The 17,824-nt window shown below is 37.0% G+C and overlaps 2 protein-coding genes across 2 annotated transcripts; one reads left to right on the forward strand and one right to left on the reverse strand.

The window, feature by feature from the left end:
• Window positions 1-4,825: 4,825 nt before the first annotated feature.
• Window positions 4,826-6,372, reverse strand: LOC112487953 (uncharacterized). Its single transcript, XM_025061722.1, has 3 exons — window positions 5,577-6,372; window positions 5,145-5,252; window positions 4,826-4,830 (listed from the first exon to the last, which is right to left on the reverse strand). Exons 1-3 carry the CDS (start codon window positions 6,307-6,309, stop codon window positions 4,826-4,828), a joined length of 846 nt encoding a protein of 281 aa, XP_024917490.1. The 5' UTR covers window positions 6,310-6,372.
• Window positions 6,373-10,641: 4,269 nt separating this feature from the next.
• Window positions 10,642-15,929, forward strand: LOC103387401 (zinc finger protein 276-like). The gene is made up of 9 exons (XM_008322026.3): window positions 10,642-11,549; window positions 12,553-12,614; window positions 12,698-12,734; window positions 12,863-12,997; window positions 13,317-13,367; window positions 13,467-13,545; window positions 14,054-14,168; window positions 14,284-14,383; window positions 14,760-15,929. The coding sequence occupies exons 1-9, from the start codon at window positions 11,239-11,241 to the stop codon at window positions 15,505-15,507; spliced, it is 1,638 nt and encodes a 545-aa protein (XP_008320248.1). The 5' UTR covers window positions 10,642-11,238; the 3' UTR covers window positions 15,508-15,929.
• The last annotated feature ends 1,895 nt before the right edge of the window (window positions 15,930-17,824 follow it).

A 17,824-nucleotide genomic window follows, 5' to 3' on the forward strand; every position in this document is an offset into this window, starting at 1 on the left:
ATACATGTAGGACTCATTTCAAAATGATTATAAACAAATGGAGTGAGATATTTTTATACACAAACTTTCAAGTAATGAAATAAAACTTTAAAAAATGAAATACGAAGACAACAAAAAACAAGACAACAACAAAATACTTTGCAAAGAACAAGTGTACAGGTTAGCTTAGCCAACAAAAATGGAAATATGTTAAATGGACTTGGTTTAAAACATCAAAAGAAACTCCATGAGAGCGTGCGCACACTATAATAATGTAGCCAGAGAATGTTGACTCAGAGACGGGCTCTAACACAGCCGGGCATCTTCCCTTACTTTGTTCTTGTTCACCAGAACAAAATGTAGTCAGATTTCTTGTATTTGTTTTACCGGTTTGACGATCAGAAATGCTAAATGAACAAATAAGTAATAGTGTACTGGGATGTGCACGACATAGAAAATTCTAGAAGTGAACAGAATAATTCAAGAGCTCATGGTGCTTACAAGAGATCCGTCTGAGAAAAAAAATGTTGGCAAACTGTTTAAACAAGCAAGTTTAGCCCTGTGTGATAATAACATCTATCACCAATCACAGTCAAATAGAAGGCAATAGCATGACTCATTCACATGCCATTAAAACACACCTTCACTGGTGGCGTCAGTAACAATTGCTACAGCTGCACTTCAAGTTTTTTCATAGGCAGCAAAGAGTTATAGAGGTGAGGTTCAGGGAAATATTTAAACAGTTCATTATGTGAGTTTAGATCAACCACAATGGTAATTAATCAAGTGATCAAGTGAATTATACATAAATACATAAACAAATAAACTGTTTTTGTATGTATGCAGGAACAGGATGACATTTAACAGCAGGGTGGGGTGTGTGCTTCACAACTGTTTTATTTGTGACTAAACCAAATGATGGACTAATGATTTTTGTCCACTGACAGAGGGGGTGAAGCCAAAGTGGGGTTTTATTTTAACAATGCCTGTGGTGTTGGTGTGAAAGGTGATCTGCCAGCTGAACTCCTGGAAACTTCTTCTTGTTTGTGTTTAATGATTTGTAACCTCGGTGTTTGAGGACAGAGCTACTAATTCTTGTCCCCACAGCGAGCCACACAAACACACACTGTGTTGTTGATCCATTTGGATCAGCTGTAGAACCATAACAACATAACATGGGGGTGACCTTTTATCATTGAATTATTCTTGTATCTATGTAAAAACAGACTCACTAAATTACAAGTTTTTATTATTATAATACCGAATGTCATGAAATTTTTAACGTGCCGTTCTCCTTAATATCATTTCTGGGTAAAATATAGGAAGAGTTTCCCTCTTTATGTTGAACAATACAATGTTTTTTTATCAAATTGTTATTATGTCTCTATTATAATTTTATTTATTGAACCTTTCATCAAAGGTGACTTGCAGACATCTAGAATTTTTTTTTTTTTTATAAGGTCAAACAAACCAAAAGAATCAAATATGCTGCACAGGTCAACAAGGTCACCTCGATAATAGCTCATTTTGTGAAGGTGGTCCGACAACAGAAGAAATGAAATCTATTCAACCTATAAATCAACCTCTAGTACATATACTGTGGGCAGAGTGAAAGCAGAGTATTGTTAGTCAGTAACTCTAACGAAGTACGTTGTCTATTCAACAGCACAGTGTGTACACTGTTATTGTCTCCTACAGACAGAAGTTATGTCTTGCAACTTTGAACATGAGTTGGCGCCGTGTGTTTGACTGACACTTTGACAATTTCATGTAAAGTTAATAGTTGTATATAGTAACTATAGTGTCATATGACTGCTGCTGCTGTGTCATCAGTTCAATTATCCAATTATTTCAGTGAATTCTCCAATTTCACTTATTTGGTCTAAAAACTATTATTTATTAACTGCTAATGATTGGTGCTATCTCAGCCCTACCTGTTGGAGTTGGTGCCTGGCTGTTGGTGAATGGATCCTCTGTGTGTGAGTGTGTGTGGGTGGAGCTATGCAGGGTTTTCTCCTCAGTGACAGAGGACCTGGGCGCACACCTGCAGACCATCCATTCTTGACTACAGCTGAACTTGTTTGTTGGTAACTCGTGCCCTTTCATGGTTCTTGGTGTGTATGAACTTGTATGGTAATTCTGTTCTCAATTCCTTTGGTTTCAGGGTTTTTGAATTGTCACCATTGTTTCATTCACAGGAGGCACACTGCACTTGATTCATCTTTTGGAATTCTACCATCACTGCCTGCCAGCAGTTAGCACTACATGTACCAACTGCTCCCATTTATCATTGTTAATAACCATGAAAACACATATAGATGCTGATGAAGAGACAGCACAGACCCCATCAGCTGGCAGGTGAGGTTTAATACACCCCTAACGTTGCCAGAGGATTTGAGTAAATAAACTCACATAAACACCATTTTAGGTGCAGTATTATATTTATATTTTTTACTGTAAATTATTAAGTCTTTTGAATATTTGTAGTTGTGCAGTGTGAAAGTGTTTGCTGTTTAAAAGAGAATAGAATGAAATGAAACCAAGTGTAAGGAACTGCGAAATCTTTAGAAAAGCGGGCTTGTTACATGTTATTATGTTAATGTGAAAGAACAATACTCTAATGAATACAATAATGTTTTATTTTTAAAAGTATGACTTAACCACATATTATCCATTAGACAAAAAGTTATTAAGGTATCTGCAATTTATCCTTTTTACGAAGACATCCTCAATACACAGTAACAGTAACCCCGGGGCCTCCTGGGGGGGCATGGTGAGGTGCCGGGGGGGGAGGGGGGTGAGGGGATTCCAATGTAATATATGGCTCGCTGGACATAGGTGTACCACTGCTGTAATGCTTGAATGATAACAAGCCTCCAGTCATTAGGTGGTGCAGATAAAAAATATACATTCTAATTTACTGTACTCTGGCAAATTACCGTATGTCTTACATTATTTTGATAGAGTGGTAAAGGCTTCTAGATTTTTTTCAATTCATGTATGTTCATGATAAGCTTGTGTGGCACCATATTTTCTTATCCAGTGACAGCAGTGATTTTAAATGGGACCTTTGTTTTTGTTGCCATTAAAGCTGTTGTGTCAGCAGCCATGAAATCGACCCCAGAAAGAACGCAGCAGTGAGATTTATCCTGCTGCTGACTCCACTTGACACCACTTTGTTGTCCAAAGGAAACAAAAATGTATTGTTAGAGTGCAGTCAGGTCATATTAACAAAAGATGATGCTGTTTCAGTGCAAATTCTCACGTGTGCCATTCACAGAGATGGAGGTAGTGTCAATGTTGAAAGCTTCGACATTCGAAGCTGCACTGACAAGAATGTTTCCAATCTGGGTGGCATCAGGCACGGAGGAAGAGGCAAAAACCCCCCAAAATCAATGTTGTTGACAATCGATCCTTTGCTGTGACAAAAACATGTTTTTATTTACTGGATTATACAGGAATTCTCCATTTCTATCAGCCTGGCAGTGAATTACCTGAATGACACCACATCCAAGGAGCGGAAGGATGAAAAGGCTTGCTTGTAGAAAGGCGTCAGCTACATAGAGAAAAGCAAGACATTTCCCAGTTTCATTTATTTGATTTTTCGTTTATACTTTTTAGGCTATGCAACCAATTCCTAAAAATGCCATTGGTAAGACAGTAGTACAGTAGCATTTCATTACATGCATGTGCAGAATTGTCTTTATTATTATGACATTTATTTTTAACTATAGTTAAAAATAAAATGGTGGCTTAGTAGTTAAGGAAGTGGATTTGGGTCCAGTCAGTTTCAGGTTCAAGTCCACCAGATGCCAAGTTACCACTGAGGTGCTCTTAGAATGGCACTGTCTCCACACACTGCTCCCTGGGAACCTAAAGCTGCCCACTGTTCACTTTGGTGATAGGCTTAAAGCAGACATCACATTTGGTTATGTGCAGTGGTGTGCTGTGTCACAATAACAAGACGTTCACTTTATAAATGCTTAGAAACAAAGGACAAGAATGCATATGACTGTATACAGCAGAAGTGTAATTGTCTCCGCTGTATTACAGTAATAAAATATGATGTGTTTAAAGGACACTTACTGATGACTTGATCAGTGATGTTCGGCTTTGAAATGCAGCCGATGATGAATTCTGCAAATCGCTGGTGAACAACTCCCCGACTGATTTGAAAGTCAACCTTGTTGAGGTGACTGCCTCGACAGTTGCTGTGGTTGTAGTTGTCACACCCTCAGTTGTAGTCATTGCACCAGTCTCAGCTGCAGTTGTAGTCAAACCACCAGAGGTGGTAGGTCGAGTGGTTGTTGTTGTTACACCTACAATTGTAGTCACAGCAGCCGTTGTATTGGGTTGTGGTGATGTTGAATTTTTGTCTTTGAAAACAAGAAAAACAGCATAAATGTAAATAAAAATTACAACTCACTGCTCCCTTAAGGTCTAAATTCCAACTAAAGGTAGATTTTGTAAGGAAACCCAATTGTGACTCTTACCAACTACTGCAATAGAGGTGGCATCAAAGGTGAGGTTGAAGGTGTTGTTGGGATTTAACACAGCAACTTCAAGTGTATTTACAACATCACCTGCCGTGGGCAGTTCTGCAGGTGAAGCTGTGTCATTAAACTCAACGCCCATCTCTGCTTCAGTGTTATCTGAATGTGTTATCCCCGCTCGGCTGCACAAAAAGCCATGTATAATTATAAATATACAATTATTGGGGTGTTACTATGATAGTTTATAAGTACAATAAAATAATTATTTATTCCATATTAAAAAAAACACTAACCTGAACCTGATGACAAATGAGCGAATAAAAAGAAAACCATACTTTGCTCTGTAAATGAAATCATACTGTGAAAAAGGAACAAAGAGGAAGAATTTCACTAAGACATTTATAGGTGTAAAACTTAAAAAATAACAACACAGATTAAAACCATGACATATACTCACCAGTGCCACAACTCTTTCTGCAAGTCCTTTAAATTCTGAACTGTTTGGATCATTAAAGGCTTCAACAAACGGTTCTGCAATGGATGCTGCAAGAACAACCGTGGCAGGTCTACCTGTAGGAGTCGTGGCCTTAGGAGTAACTGATCCTTCAGTAGTTGATCCATTTGTCATAGTGGAAACTAATGGTGTAGTTGAGCCAACCGTTGTATTTGAACCTTCAGTTGTCATCGATCCATTTGTCGTAGTGGACACTGATGGTGTAGTTAAGGCAACAGTTGTATTTAGACCTTCAGTTGTCATCGATCCATTTATCGTAGTGGAAACTAACAGTGTAGTTGAGGCAACAGTTGTATTTGAACCTTCAGTTGTCATCGATCCATTTGTTGTAGTAGAAACTAACGGTGTAGTTGAGGCAACCGTTGTATTTGAACCTTCAATTGTCATCGATCCATTTGTTGTAGTAGAAACTAACGGTGTAGTTGAGGCAACATTGGTTTCTGAACCGTTAGTTGTCATCGATCCATTTGTCGTAGTGGAAACTAACGCTGTAGTTGAGGCAACAGTTGTATTTGAACCTGTAGTTGTCATCGATCCTTTTGTCGTAGTGGAAACTAACAGTGTAGTTGAGGCAACAGTTGTATTTGGACCTTCAGTTGTCATCGATCCATTTGTCTTAGTGGAAACTAACAGTGTATTGGAGGCAACAGTTGTATTTGAACCTTCAGTTGTCATCAATCCATTTGTCTTAGTGGAAACTAACAGTGTAGTTGAGGCAACAGTTGTATTTGGACCTTCAGTTGTCATCGATCCATTTGTCTTAGTGGAAACTAACAGTGTATTGGAGGCAACAGTTGTATTTGAACCTTCAGTTGTCATCAATCCATTTGTCTTAGTGGAAACTAACAGTGTAGTTGAGGCAACAGTTGTATTTGGACCTTCAGTTGTCATCGATCCATTTGTCTTAGTGGAAACTAACAGTGTATTGGAGGCAACAGTTGTATTTGAACCTTCAGTTGTCATCAATCCATTTGTCTTAGTGGAAACTAACAGTGTAGTTGAGGCAACAGTTGTATTTGGACCTTCAGTTGTCATCGATCCATTTGTCTTAGTGGAAACTAACAGTGTATTGGAGGCAACAGTTGTATTTGAACCTTCAGTTGTCATCAATCCATTTGTCTTAGTGGAAACTAACAGTGTAGTTGAGGCAACAGTTGTATTTGGACCTTCAGTTGTCATCGATCCATTTGTCTTAGTGGAAACTAACAGTGTATTGGAGGCAACAGTTGTATTTGAACCTTCAGTTGTCATCAATCCATTTGTCTTAGTGGAAACTAACAGTGTAGTTGAGGCAACAGTTGTATTTGGACCTTCAGTTGTCATCGATCCATTTGTCTTAGTGGAAACTAACAGTGTATTGGAGGCAACAGTTGTATTTGAACCTTCAGTTGTCATCAATCCATTTGTCTTAGTGGAAACTAACAGTGTAGTTGAGGCAACAGTTGTATTTGGACCTTCAGTTGTCATCGATGATGTGGTAGAAGATACATTTCCAAATGATAATCAAGATAGACAAGTCATCATCAAAAATGATTCACTGAAAAAAAGAAACCAAAGATAACAAAACTAGCATGAAATAAACACCAATGATATTGTTTACATTGTTTAGTCAGATAATTATTGTATAATTATGGAGGTTTTTCTTGTGTGATTAAATGCCCTGTGGTTCTAAACATGTATGTCCTCAGATTATGCTTAAATTCAAAAAATACACTTCAACATGTCCTATTTGTTATTCTAATGAGAATTTATGTCGAGATTTGTTATTTCTGTACGCCGATCTTGTTCATACTGGTCGACGTCTCCGAAATGCAGCACAACTGGCTTTTCCACTGCAGATATGCAGATGCCGAGTCTGTGGACATAATTCAGTGGCTGCTCTGCCTTGATGCCCATTGGTAGCTGAGTGATTTCTTTGTGGTCATTCACTATCTCTGTGACAGCTACAATTCACTTGACAGTCTGTTGTACACACTCAAAGGAGACCTAAGCTCAGGAAAGAATTCAAAGTAATTCAATGGTGTGTTTGTGAATGTGGGTGCGTCCTGGCTGTCTGTAAGTGATTCACACACTTCATATGAAAATTTCAGTTCTCCTGAATCTTTATCATCACCCTTTCTGGGGAATAATTAAAGGATACAATCTTCTCTGAAGCCCGTTCCATAATCTAATTGTATGTGACTTCAGTTTAACTCTAAAAAAACGGCTAAGTACGGTTAACAAAAGCATTTGAATTCACATTTTTGAAACCCTATTCCATGGGTCAACAGCTACATTTGTCGGGGGGGACAACATTTTTTTGGACAGACACTTTAGGGGCTGGACATTCATATAAAATAAAATAAAAAATCAGGCCAGATTGGATGGTTCGGTGGGCCAGATTTTGGCTTATGGGCCACATCTTAAGGATCACTGCGCTGAGGATCTATCCACATCTAATTAAATGAAAATTATTTCATGACCCAATAAATCAATTTTGTCAAATTGTGTGCAATGGGCAATAAAGAAGTATTTGTTGTACATTGTTCTTGAATGTTAAATAAATAAACTGTAGCATGTATATTTCGATTGTATCTTATAATCAAATACAGGAAGATGTATTACCACTAGTAAATTATTAGTATTTTTTTTTACCATAGTTGAAGTAAATAATTATGATAACAACAAAATGATGCATTTAACTCATTATGAGCAATTCTCAGACTAATTCATACTCCTTTTAGATTTGTCTTGACAAGGGGGCCTGCATGACAAAAGCTTCATTTGTCATGCTGAGCTCACCCAATGATAGCTGTGCTCCACCTAGGGGGTCCTGCCTCCCACTTTGGGAACCCCTGTGCCAAGACAACCCTGCTAACTATAACCAGACTTTCTTTTTATTAAAATATGTTGCTCCTGTCTGTCTGTATATGTGTGTGTATGTGTGTGTGTGTGTGTGTGTCTTGTCCTGTTCAGATGTGTCAGTAAACGTCTGAGCCCTCCATGACAGATAGAGAATGTTACATTGTGATATGTGACTTCCAAAGGTGTGACTGGTGGTTACAAATATGTCAGTGGTATATAATTTACAACTTGTTGTTTTTGTCCAACACATATGAATGGAGGTTTAAGAATAACCTTGTTGGACTCAGCTTGACAAACAGTTCAATGTTCAATCTTTCTGTTTTACCTCCGCTTTATTTGCCACCTTTCCTGTTTTGTAGGGACACAAAAAGTTATGAGAAGTTCAATTCAATCCAGCATTGTCCAAGTTGTTGTTCTCTGAGGACATTTTAGATTTAAAATATCCAGGGTCAATTATTGGCCTGGTTAATATTGTCCAGTATTAGCACGTAGCAACAAAGACAACAGCCAGCAAATTTAATACAATTATTTGGGCTTAATTGTTCATTTAATTTCCTTTGCTTTTCTTGCTCACCAAAACCCAGTGTATACAGTATGTAGTGTAGTAAGCATTACGCTTTGTTAATTATATTTATGTTAAACAGTCATTCAGTCGTCTGACAGGTGAGACAGTTATTGCACAAGATTGTGTTGAAGAAACAAAACTAAAAGTAAAGGTTTTCAATCAGTTTGACACGCACGGCTTTATAGTCAACTGATAGCATCAGTCTGAAAAGAAAATCTTGTTCTTTTACAATCCATTTTATTTGTTCTAATTACCCATCCTTTACCTATTTTAGAATTTAGTTTTTGTGGATAATTTGGAAGAAAAAAAACAGAATATAGTGTAATATTTTGTAAACATATATATTAATAATATATTTCAAAGTTTGTAATGTGTGTTCACAAATATATATTTACAAATACGGTTGAATATATATATACAGATTTGAATATTTGCAATACACAACACACACACATATACAGTATATGTATGTATTCCAAATAATCACTCTCTGGGTTGTTAACCTATTATTATTGTAGTAAAACACCTTATACCAACAACAGCAGGTTTTGTTTGTCATACATCTTAACACTGTGAGTGTTTTTTGTTTGTGCCATATTTGTACAGCTCATTGGACATGGTTGTTGTAGACTGTGTTCCTTGCTGGACATACAGTACAGTATTTGCCTTAGAATTCCATGTTATTTATTCTGTTTTAATTTGATTATGTGTTTTATATCATTGTGAAAGCTTTCTCATATATTCTTCAAACTTGTTTGATTCGGGCCCAGGGTGACCTGGTCCTAGGCTGTAACATGCTGGACAGGATTTCTGCCTGAGTGGAACAGTCTAGGACGTGTTATTGGGTCAGGGATTTAACCCTGTAAAGCCCAAACCATTAAATAATTGACAGAAAATTCCTATTCTTTGAACCCTTTATTGGTCCCAAACAAAACAAAAAAAATTCAAATATAATTTTCCATATATGAGTTTGTATCTTATTTGATACATCGGGTCACAATGCTCAAAGATTCTTTTTTCCTGAACAAACAAAAACATAATAAAAAACAAACAAATCTAACAAATGTGTAATTCAAAATACAAAAAGTGCTACCATAATGCAGTAATGAGAAATCCACTAATGGAACTGGCTGGGTGGAAGTCTTGAAGAACATATTATATATATTTATAATATATATATTATATTTACTTATACTGTATATAATATATATTTATATATAATAATGTATTAATATATCATATATAATAATTTCTTGCTCACCAAAACCCAGTGTATACAGTATGCAGTGTAGTAATTAAGCTTTGGTAATTATATTTATGTTAAACGGTCATTCAGTCGTCTGACAGGTGAGACAGGTATTGCACAAGACTGTGTTGAAGAAACAAAACTAAAAGTATGCATCTTTTTAATCCCTTTGACACGCACGGCTTTATGGTCAACTGATAGCATCAGTCTGAAAACAAAAATCTTGTTCTTCTACAATCCATTTTATTTATGATGCTTTTTTATCTTGATTTTGTGACTCCTAGAGATATGACACAAATGGAAAGTGAAAGTTCTTTGTTCTTCTAAAGTTTGCAAAAGCAAAGTTAAAAGAAATAATATAAATTTGATAATAATAATAATACATGCTATATTATTTTGCACAATGACATCTCCTTTTACACTGAGTAACACCACTGGATTTTTTAGTGATAGATTTCAAGTAAATTGGAAAAACAAAGTACAATCAGTGTACAACTGTATAGCCTGGTTCACGGTAATTTGTTTGTCGTAATCAAATGTCAAATTGTTGTTGATTATAAATATAAAAGAAATCTCAGCTTGCCCTCCTTACTACAGCTACAACAGGGGAGATCAGGATATACATGGTCTTTGTATAAAAGAGGACTAATTTTCTTTATTTAATTAAGAAAAGTGCCATAAACACCAAAAAGAAAAATGGTAAAGGAAATGTCATAAAGTGGGCACTACAACAGTTCCAGGTTCAATTCCACCTAGTTTCCTATTCCACTTTGGCTTGTTTCACTAACAATGTCCTGTTTTACCAAGAAAAGAAAAGAAAAAAACCCCCGCCAAATCGCTACTGTTGTATCGATCCCTGATGGGGTTATAAGCATTGTTAAGTAAATAAATAAATATTACATTAGCCTGAGGTCTGTTCTCCCAGCGATACATTTTTAAAGATGGTCATAACAGGAGTAATTGAAAAGTATTTATTTCAGGTTAGTGTACAAGCATAAAAGCAACTTATCAATAGAAATGTTTGTCACCAGACAGTCTCACCTAAATCTTACAGCTTCCAACGTTTTATATTGTCTAAATTATTTTTTTAAAGTTAAATTTTTTACACTGGAATTGCATTTTTTTCTATTTTTGTTGTTTGTTTTTCATGTAAAGTAGATTTTTACCTTGCCTTTCTACACAAAAATGCCATAAATGTCTGATTTGATAGACATCATTATTTCCAGTTGCTATTCTAAATTATATTTACATAGTATGGGAGCCGGTTGGGCCAAACGTGTTTTCACGAATGTGTTCTGCAGCTATTGTTCTTAAAGGAGACGCACCTTTAACGGACCTTGTCTCTGCCAAGTAAACGTGAGACTTACTATAGCTTTAAGAGGCTACGACCAGTTAGTGGTTGCAAAATATCTTTAGTACATTTTTTTACCTTAAAATGTAGACACTATCTATAAACGTGTGTTGACGCGGAAGTTATTTGCCTTAGCAGGCTAACAATAGTTCCATCCAGGTGGTAATCTTGGTTTTATCGTTTTATAATATCAGGAAGAATCGGTATAAAATTCAGCGGGGGGTGTGTCAGGTTAGCGGCTTCGACATGGAGTCGGATCAAAACCAGGTTTTAGTCTCTGCAACCAGAGCAGACGGGGACTCGGCGGAGGCCGCGGACACATCCGCGGACTCAACTAACTGGACCGCTGACAGAAGTGGGAACAATGGGAGCATGGAACCTGCCCTGGACTCTCGCTCATGCACCGTAGCTTACCAGCGTGTTTTAAGAGCCAGGGTAGCTAAAGCTGAAGTACCTAAGGACACCGAGAATGCTACCCGCAGGGAAAGACCTGCAGGTCTGCCTGCTGTACGCAGAAGAGCTGCAGTGTCACGCTCCAGAAACGCACCTGTCACGCAGTAAGTGCATGCTCAAAGGTCTGCCATCTGCTCTGTTGGCCAAGATGTGGTAACGCCACCTGTAAAAAAACAAAAAAGCAGATGAAAACAGCAACATCCTATTGTCAATGAGCAAATCAATATGTGCAGGTGTCTGGTAACACCAGGAGAATCCAAGGTCCGTCCATGCATCATACATGAAGTGTCAACATTACATTAAACATTAAAGGCTAGATGTCTAGATAGATAGAAAGATAGAAAGAAAGAACTTTATTAATCCCTCAGGAGTTCGCTTCGCGAGATATACATAGGCACCAGCAGCAGCAGTACATCACCATAATAACAGTAAAAACACATAAATACAATATAATACAAACATGAGTAGCAGTACACTGTCAATGATTATGGGAAACCTGGACAGTGGATGTTAGTAGATTAGTTGGTTAGTAGAAGTAGATAGATTAGTGTTAGTAGTATTAGTAGATGAGTAGGTAATTATTGTTGTGGTGTGTGGTGATGGTGTTGTTGAAGTCTCAATTATTATTTATTATTATATTTATCATTATACTATTGTTATTCTAAATTGAATTATTATGATTTTATATATATATATTTATATATGTATGTATGCTAAGTATACCACATTATCTCTATGATATCTATATGTATATATAAGCAGAACTACTATAATTATAAGGATGTTGTGTGTAATTGTAAGGATGTATGAAAAGTCTTAGTTTGCACAAAGTAGAGCCTGGAATTAGGTTTATCTGCTGCTCAATGATATTCTGTTATTTTCTTTGCCATTGTAATAGATATATTTCACTAATTTAGTTCATTCCTTTTAGCCTGCACACTGTTTTGCTAACATTAAGCTGCTTACCTTGACCCATTAAATATTTAAATAAATGTATCATATTTGTACCTTATTTTTAACTTAACTTTAACTTGTTACCTACATAAATTTTTACTGATTGACATTGTGGACAAACTGTTAAAGTAAAATGACTTTTGTTTGCTACAGAGGCCTTGATGGACGTTTTACACTCCGCAAACTAGAGGCAAAGACGGAGGCTTCAGCATGTGGTGAGAAAATCTGTTGCCTCTGTAGTCAACACAGTACTATTTTCAAATCATCATAGCTAAAAATAATGTTTTGTGTTTCTTAGGAGATGAAACAACAGCTCTGGAAGGAGAAAGCAAAAGGTGAGTGTTTCTTGAAATTAAAAGGAGTACAAAGAACTTTCTTAGTGCTGATTTTCCCTTTCCTGAGAGTGAATGTTGTGGTGTAAACACTCAATATTAAAGCCAATATTACATTTGTATGTTTCTAGCAAAAAATGGAATGAATGTGCGATGCAGCCTATGGAAGACACAAAAGAGGATTCTGAGAACGATGATGACGAATCATCCAGCACTGCTGCACAGATGCAGGATAATGCTGCTGATCTGCCTGAGTCAGTCAAGAAGTAAGCAAAGTTTGAAATCGTCAGAACTGATGTTTGATCAATTGATAATACATTTTTTAAGGTGTGTTTAAGCACAAAATGGGGCTTTTGTTCTGATCACATCCTCTTCCAAGTTTTTTTCTAAATGTCTAAATGTAAATGTGGGGAGTGTCAAGCATGTTATAGTCAAAATGACACTGTTTACCTGGTATATTTACACACTTCACAACACAATGATCACACAACATACAGCATTCTTCCACATACAAAGAGTAGGATTCAAATTATTGTTGTGTAGACAATAAAATGCCAAACTCCATCTGTATTCGGTTACATGTAGGAAAGGAAGACGGGGCAAAGGTGACAAAACGTCTGGAGACCCTAAACGAAGGTAAAAACTTTTACATAATTTAGTGTTTATGTTTATATATATATACAGTTATACAATCATATGTGTGTGTATCACTGAAAGACAATTTTTTCCTCACAGGAAAAAGCCGGCCGTGCAGTATGTGCGCTGTGAGCTGGAGGGCTGTGGCGTTCTCTTCTCTTGTCCACGCTACTTAAAGGTCTGCCGTAATGCCAACTCAAACTGCAGTAGAATCTGGTTCAGTCGTGGGCAAACTTTTTGACTCGCGGGGGACTATGGGTCCTTAAATTTGACGGGGGGCCAGCTGATAGATGGAGATGGAAATGACAGATGACTGATGTAAAAGTCAGTCAGTGAAGGTTAAAATACTTTTAGCCTTTTCTAAACCATCTATTGGGGAAATGCGGGCACTGCATGGACAGGCAGGAATATAATGAAAATAGAACATGTCTGTGTAGGTTCTCAGTCATCCAGCTCATCCGAGAGAACTGAAGAAGCTGCTTGGCTGAGATGTGAAATGTCTTCAAGAAACCTACTCCAACCAGTTGCCCTCCATGTAACTATTTTTTAATAACGTAATTTGGACAAGTTTGATGGGCCGGATTAAAAAGCCAAACGACCTGCATTCAGCCCGTAGTTTGCCCATGCCTGATCTAATGCATGCTTTTGATTCAAATTGGTTAAATGTTGAACTGTCTGTATTTCAGCACCATGTGAAGTACCAGCACTTGCTAAAAAAGAACTTTGTGTGCAATGAACCGAGATGTGGGCGAATGTTTCGTCACCAGGAGCAGCTCTTGCGTCATGCCAGGCGCCACAGTGGTTAGTTGTCAAAAGCAGCAAGAGACAATATAAATATTTTCCTCATAATGTCTGAGATTTTCAAAAAAAGTCTAGGAGATAAAATGCAATTCATGTTCTTTGTCCTATTTTTCAGATCAAAGGGACTACATCTGTGAGCATTGTTCTCGGGCCTTTAAAAGCCCCCACAATCTTGCTGTACATAAAATGATTCACACGGGGGAGAAGCCCATACAGTGAGTCTTGAGAATACATGCTAGTTTAACTGAGCTATGAGCTCAATGTGTCGTAGTGTCCTCAAACACTTCTACAAAAGAAGCTTTTACCTGCAAACCTGCTAGATCATGAGCAGAATTGTCGAATTACCTAATTGATCTTGTGCAAGTTTTTTTAATTTCTGATTTTTCTTTCTTGACATACTTTTCTACTGATATTCAACTGCACATTTTATTTGTTAAGAAAGCCAGGTGAGTGATTTATTATTAATAATAATAAAAAAGACATTGAAGTAGGTGTTTAATTAAATATATATATAAAATACTTTTTATAGCATTTGATGATAACATTAAACCACGTTGGCATAACATGTACACTGTCTCCCTCACGTGGCAGGTGTGAAATCTGCGGCTACACCTGTCGACAGAGATCCTCCCTGACCTGGCACATGAAGAAGCATGATGCAGAAGCCTCTTACCAGTTTTCCTGCTCAATTTGTGGCAAAAAATTTGAGAAACAATACTCTGTCATCTCCCACAAGGCCAAGAGACACCCTGAGGTACTCAAAGCTAAAGATGTAGCAGCTAAAGGGCTCTCAGCGATAAGCAGTCTCACCCCAACCCCAGAGAAAGCCCCTGATCCCCCCAATCCTCAACAGGCTTCTGTCAGTCAAGAGGAAAAGGAAGCATCAAGTGACAAACTTGAACCATTGCAGCAGACGGATGTACCTCAAGGATTAATTCTCACTCTGCAAACACAACCTGTTTTGCAGGTCTGGCATCTTACCCCTTTCCCCCAACTTGACCTCTCCACTGCCAATCAGCAGCAGTTCATCCAACTCCCTGTCAACGCCAGCAGTCCATCTGGGACTGCGGCCAACTTCGACAACACCTTCCCTACCATAAGCTCAGTCACCTCCCTGGCTTCCCCACACACTGTGCAGTGGGATGGAAAGAAGGAAGAAAGTGATGGGGAGCAGGGAGAGGGAGAGCTGTGGGAGAAGGTGGTTGTGGGTGAGACACATCAGGACGTTGGTAAAACGAAGTGGGAGACCAGTGGGGAGCTTAATGTGAAGGAAGAGAAGATTGAATGGGAGCAAGAAGAAGAGAAACCAGTCGTGTTACAGGGTGGCAACCTTCAATAATTAAATTATTTTTTATTTTATAACTTCACTTTGTACATGCTTTTATTTTTATAACCTCTGTATAATAGATTATAAAAAGGCAGAAATAACAGTATTTGTTTCTTGTTGATGATATTGTCTAAATCAGAGTTTTCCAACCTTTTTTTGGGCAACGGCATATACTATCATCAGGAAAAAACCCACGACACACCAACAAACAAAAATCTCACAAAAAGTATATCTAAGTAAATATAATAATCTTCTAGTTTAAATGATCTCATAATAGACTATAATTGACTGATTATTTTATTTTAGTTTTTAGGTTCTGCCACTTAGCAGAAGAGGATTCAATTGATCTGCCTGTCATGCATTGATGAACAAAGAAAGAATATTTGCAATAAATAAATAATAGTTTTGGGACCAATTAAGTGACATTGGCTAATTTTTCACAGCTCACTAGTGTGCCACGGCACAGTGGTTTGGAATCACTAGTCTAAATACTGTTAGTCATGATGTATGAATATACATAATATACAGTTAGAATTGTACATTTAATTGTTATAAATACTTTTAACATAGGAACATTTGTACTACAAGTACCTACAACACATTTAATTTTAATTTTGACAAGACTTTTGAAACATTTGTCTGGATTCAAATGGGTCTTAGTTTTACATTTATCAAGCATTTAATATTTAGGTCTCCTGATTGGTTTAGCCAGAGTCCAGTGTTTACAACAAGGAGGAGTCAGTTTTGCTCATGTATGCATTGAAACAAAAGCTATTTCAACCCACACTCTAAAAACTCATTAATTTAGTTTTAGGGCAGAATGACTTTTTTGATGTGATCAGATTTGAAACATGATGTTTCTATAGTCAAGTTAGTGAACACAATTTGTTTGTGTAGTATAGGACTGAAATAATATTAAAGAGTAACCACACAATCCCTTACCCTAAATACTGTTTGATAGGAAGTCAACAAAAATACAAACAGGTCATATTTTCAACCAAATAATAAAATAATAAAACAATCACAAACAATATCATTAATATTTTTGGTGAACGCCTTACAACGTTGATGTAGTAGTTTCATTATAAACTGTCATTATAAACATTTTGCAGTGGCTCCACACGTCCCAAGCTTCATGCTTTGTGTTCAGTAACGTAAAGCCTAGTTTATGCTCAGGGCTACACAAATGAAGCCTTTCGTGTCCTCTTCGTTCACCATCTGCGAAATCTGGTCGTTTTCATAGAGCTCGTGGATGCGTTTACCACTGCATGAAACGGAGCAGTACTAGTGGAATTTGTGGGGGCGGTGTTGCACAGTTTAGGATTGGTCCTCCCGTTAAAGAAGCGGCAAGAAGAAGACGATGACTGAACAGCGCGAGAAATTGGCGTTGGGACAGGAATACATTCTGAATTTAGCTGAGGGTCTTTTTGTTTGTTTGTTTGTTTGTTTTTTAATTTATTTTTTCTTTTACAGTCATTAGACTTTACTTTTGGGCAAGATGTACCCAATTTCTGACGATGCAGGATCTCAAATAAAATTAATGAAATCAACAGTCTGAGCATTGGTTTAGTAGGGTTATTTATTTTTGGATGTTTATCACCTTACATTTCGGTTGTGAATATTAATTACATTTTTCAAATTAATTCATGTACAGCAAAAAGTGTCACAAATTATAAAGATGATTTCAGAAAAAATCTATGACTATTACTGCCATAATAATAATAATATTCAAGCAACATTGCTTTTTGTGAGAACAAAGTCAGCTTTAATGTCAATTTCTTCACATGTACTAGACATATAAAGGAATCGGAGATTTGTTTCTTACTGTCCCATGCGTAGGCAAGACAGGACAAATCAATAAAGTGCAAAACTAAACACTAATGTACAGTACGTTGCAGTCAGGTGTGATCAGGTATTAGCAGCAAAAAAGTAAAAAAGCATTCAAGTGTGATCAGATATCAGCAGCAGTGCAAATGGTAATATAGTGCAAAAGATGCAGATCAGGTCTGAGTCCAGATTATAAACATTGTGTATTCTTGTGTCAAAACAGGTATACAAAACAAATTAAAAGGTAGCGTTCCTGCAGGTAATCCTTACATCCCCTCTAAAAAATAACCAAGGGGGTTGATATATTATGAATATTATTGTTTACTTTCTTCAGCACTGCACCATTAAAGCTTTATCCGCTATAGAAATGTAAGGGAAATGATTGGCATGTTTAGTTTCCACATCAGTTTCCAAGAACTGAGGGGGAAACTGCCCCAATAAATAGTTTTTATTGTTTGCGGGGAGATGGGTGGGCCACACAGTGACGTTTTTAGGGAGAGAG

This window comes from Cynoglossus semilaevis, chromosome 1 (assembly GCF_000523025.1).
Source record: "Cynoglossus semilaevis isolate Cse_v1.0 chromosome 1, Cse_v1.0, whole genome shotgun sequence".
NCBI classification, from domain to species: Eukaryota; Metazoa; Chordata; class Actinopteri; order Pleuronectiformes; family Cynoglossidae; genus Cynoglossus; species Cynoglossus semilaevis.

Bases quoted from the DNA above. Each gene is read 5' to 3' on its own strand.
- LOC103387401 (XM_008322026.3), top strand. From the start codon at position 11,239: ATGGAGTCGGATCAAAACCAGGTTTTAGTCTCTGCAACCAGAGCAGAC. The intron at 11,550-12,552 runs GTAAGTGCATGC...TGTTTGCTACAG, and splicing joins AGAAACGCACCTGTCACGCA to AGGCCTTGATGGACGTTTTA. The intron at 12,998-13,316 runs GTAAGCAAAGTT...GGTTACATGTAG, and splicing joins CTGCCTGAGTCAGTCAAGAA to GAAAGGAAGACGGGGCAAAG.
- LOC112487953 (XM_025061722.1), bottom strand. From the start codon at position 6,309: ATGACAACTGAAGGTCCAAATACAACTGTTGCCTCAACTACACTGTTA. The intron at 5,253-5,576 runs GTCCAAATACAA...CTACACTGTTAG, and splicing joins TGGATCGATGACAACTGAAG to TTTCCACTACGATAAATGGA.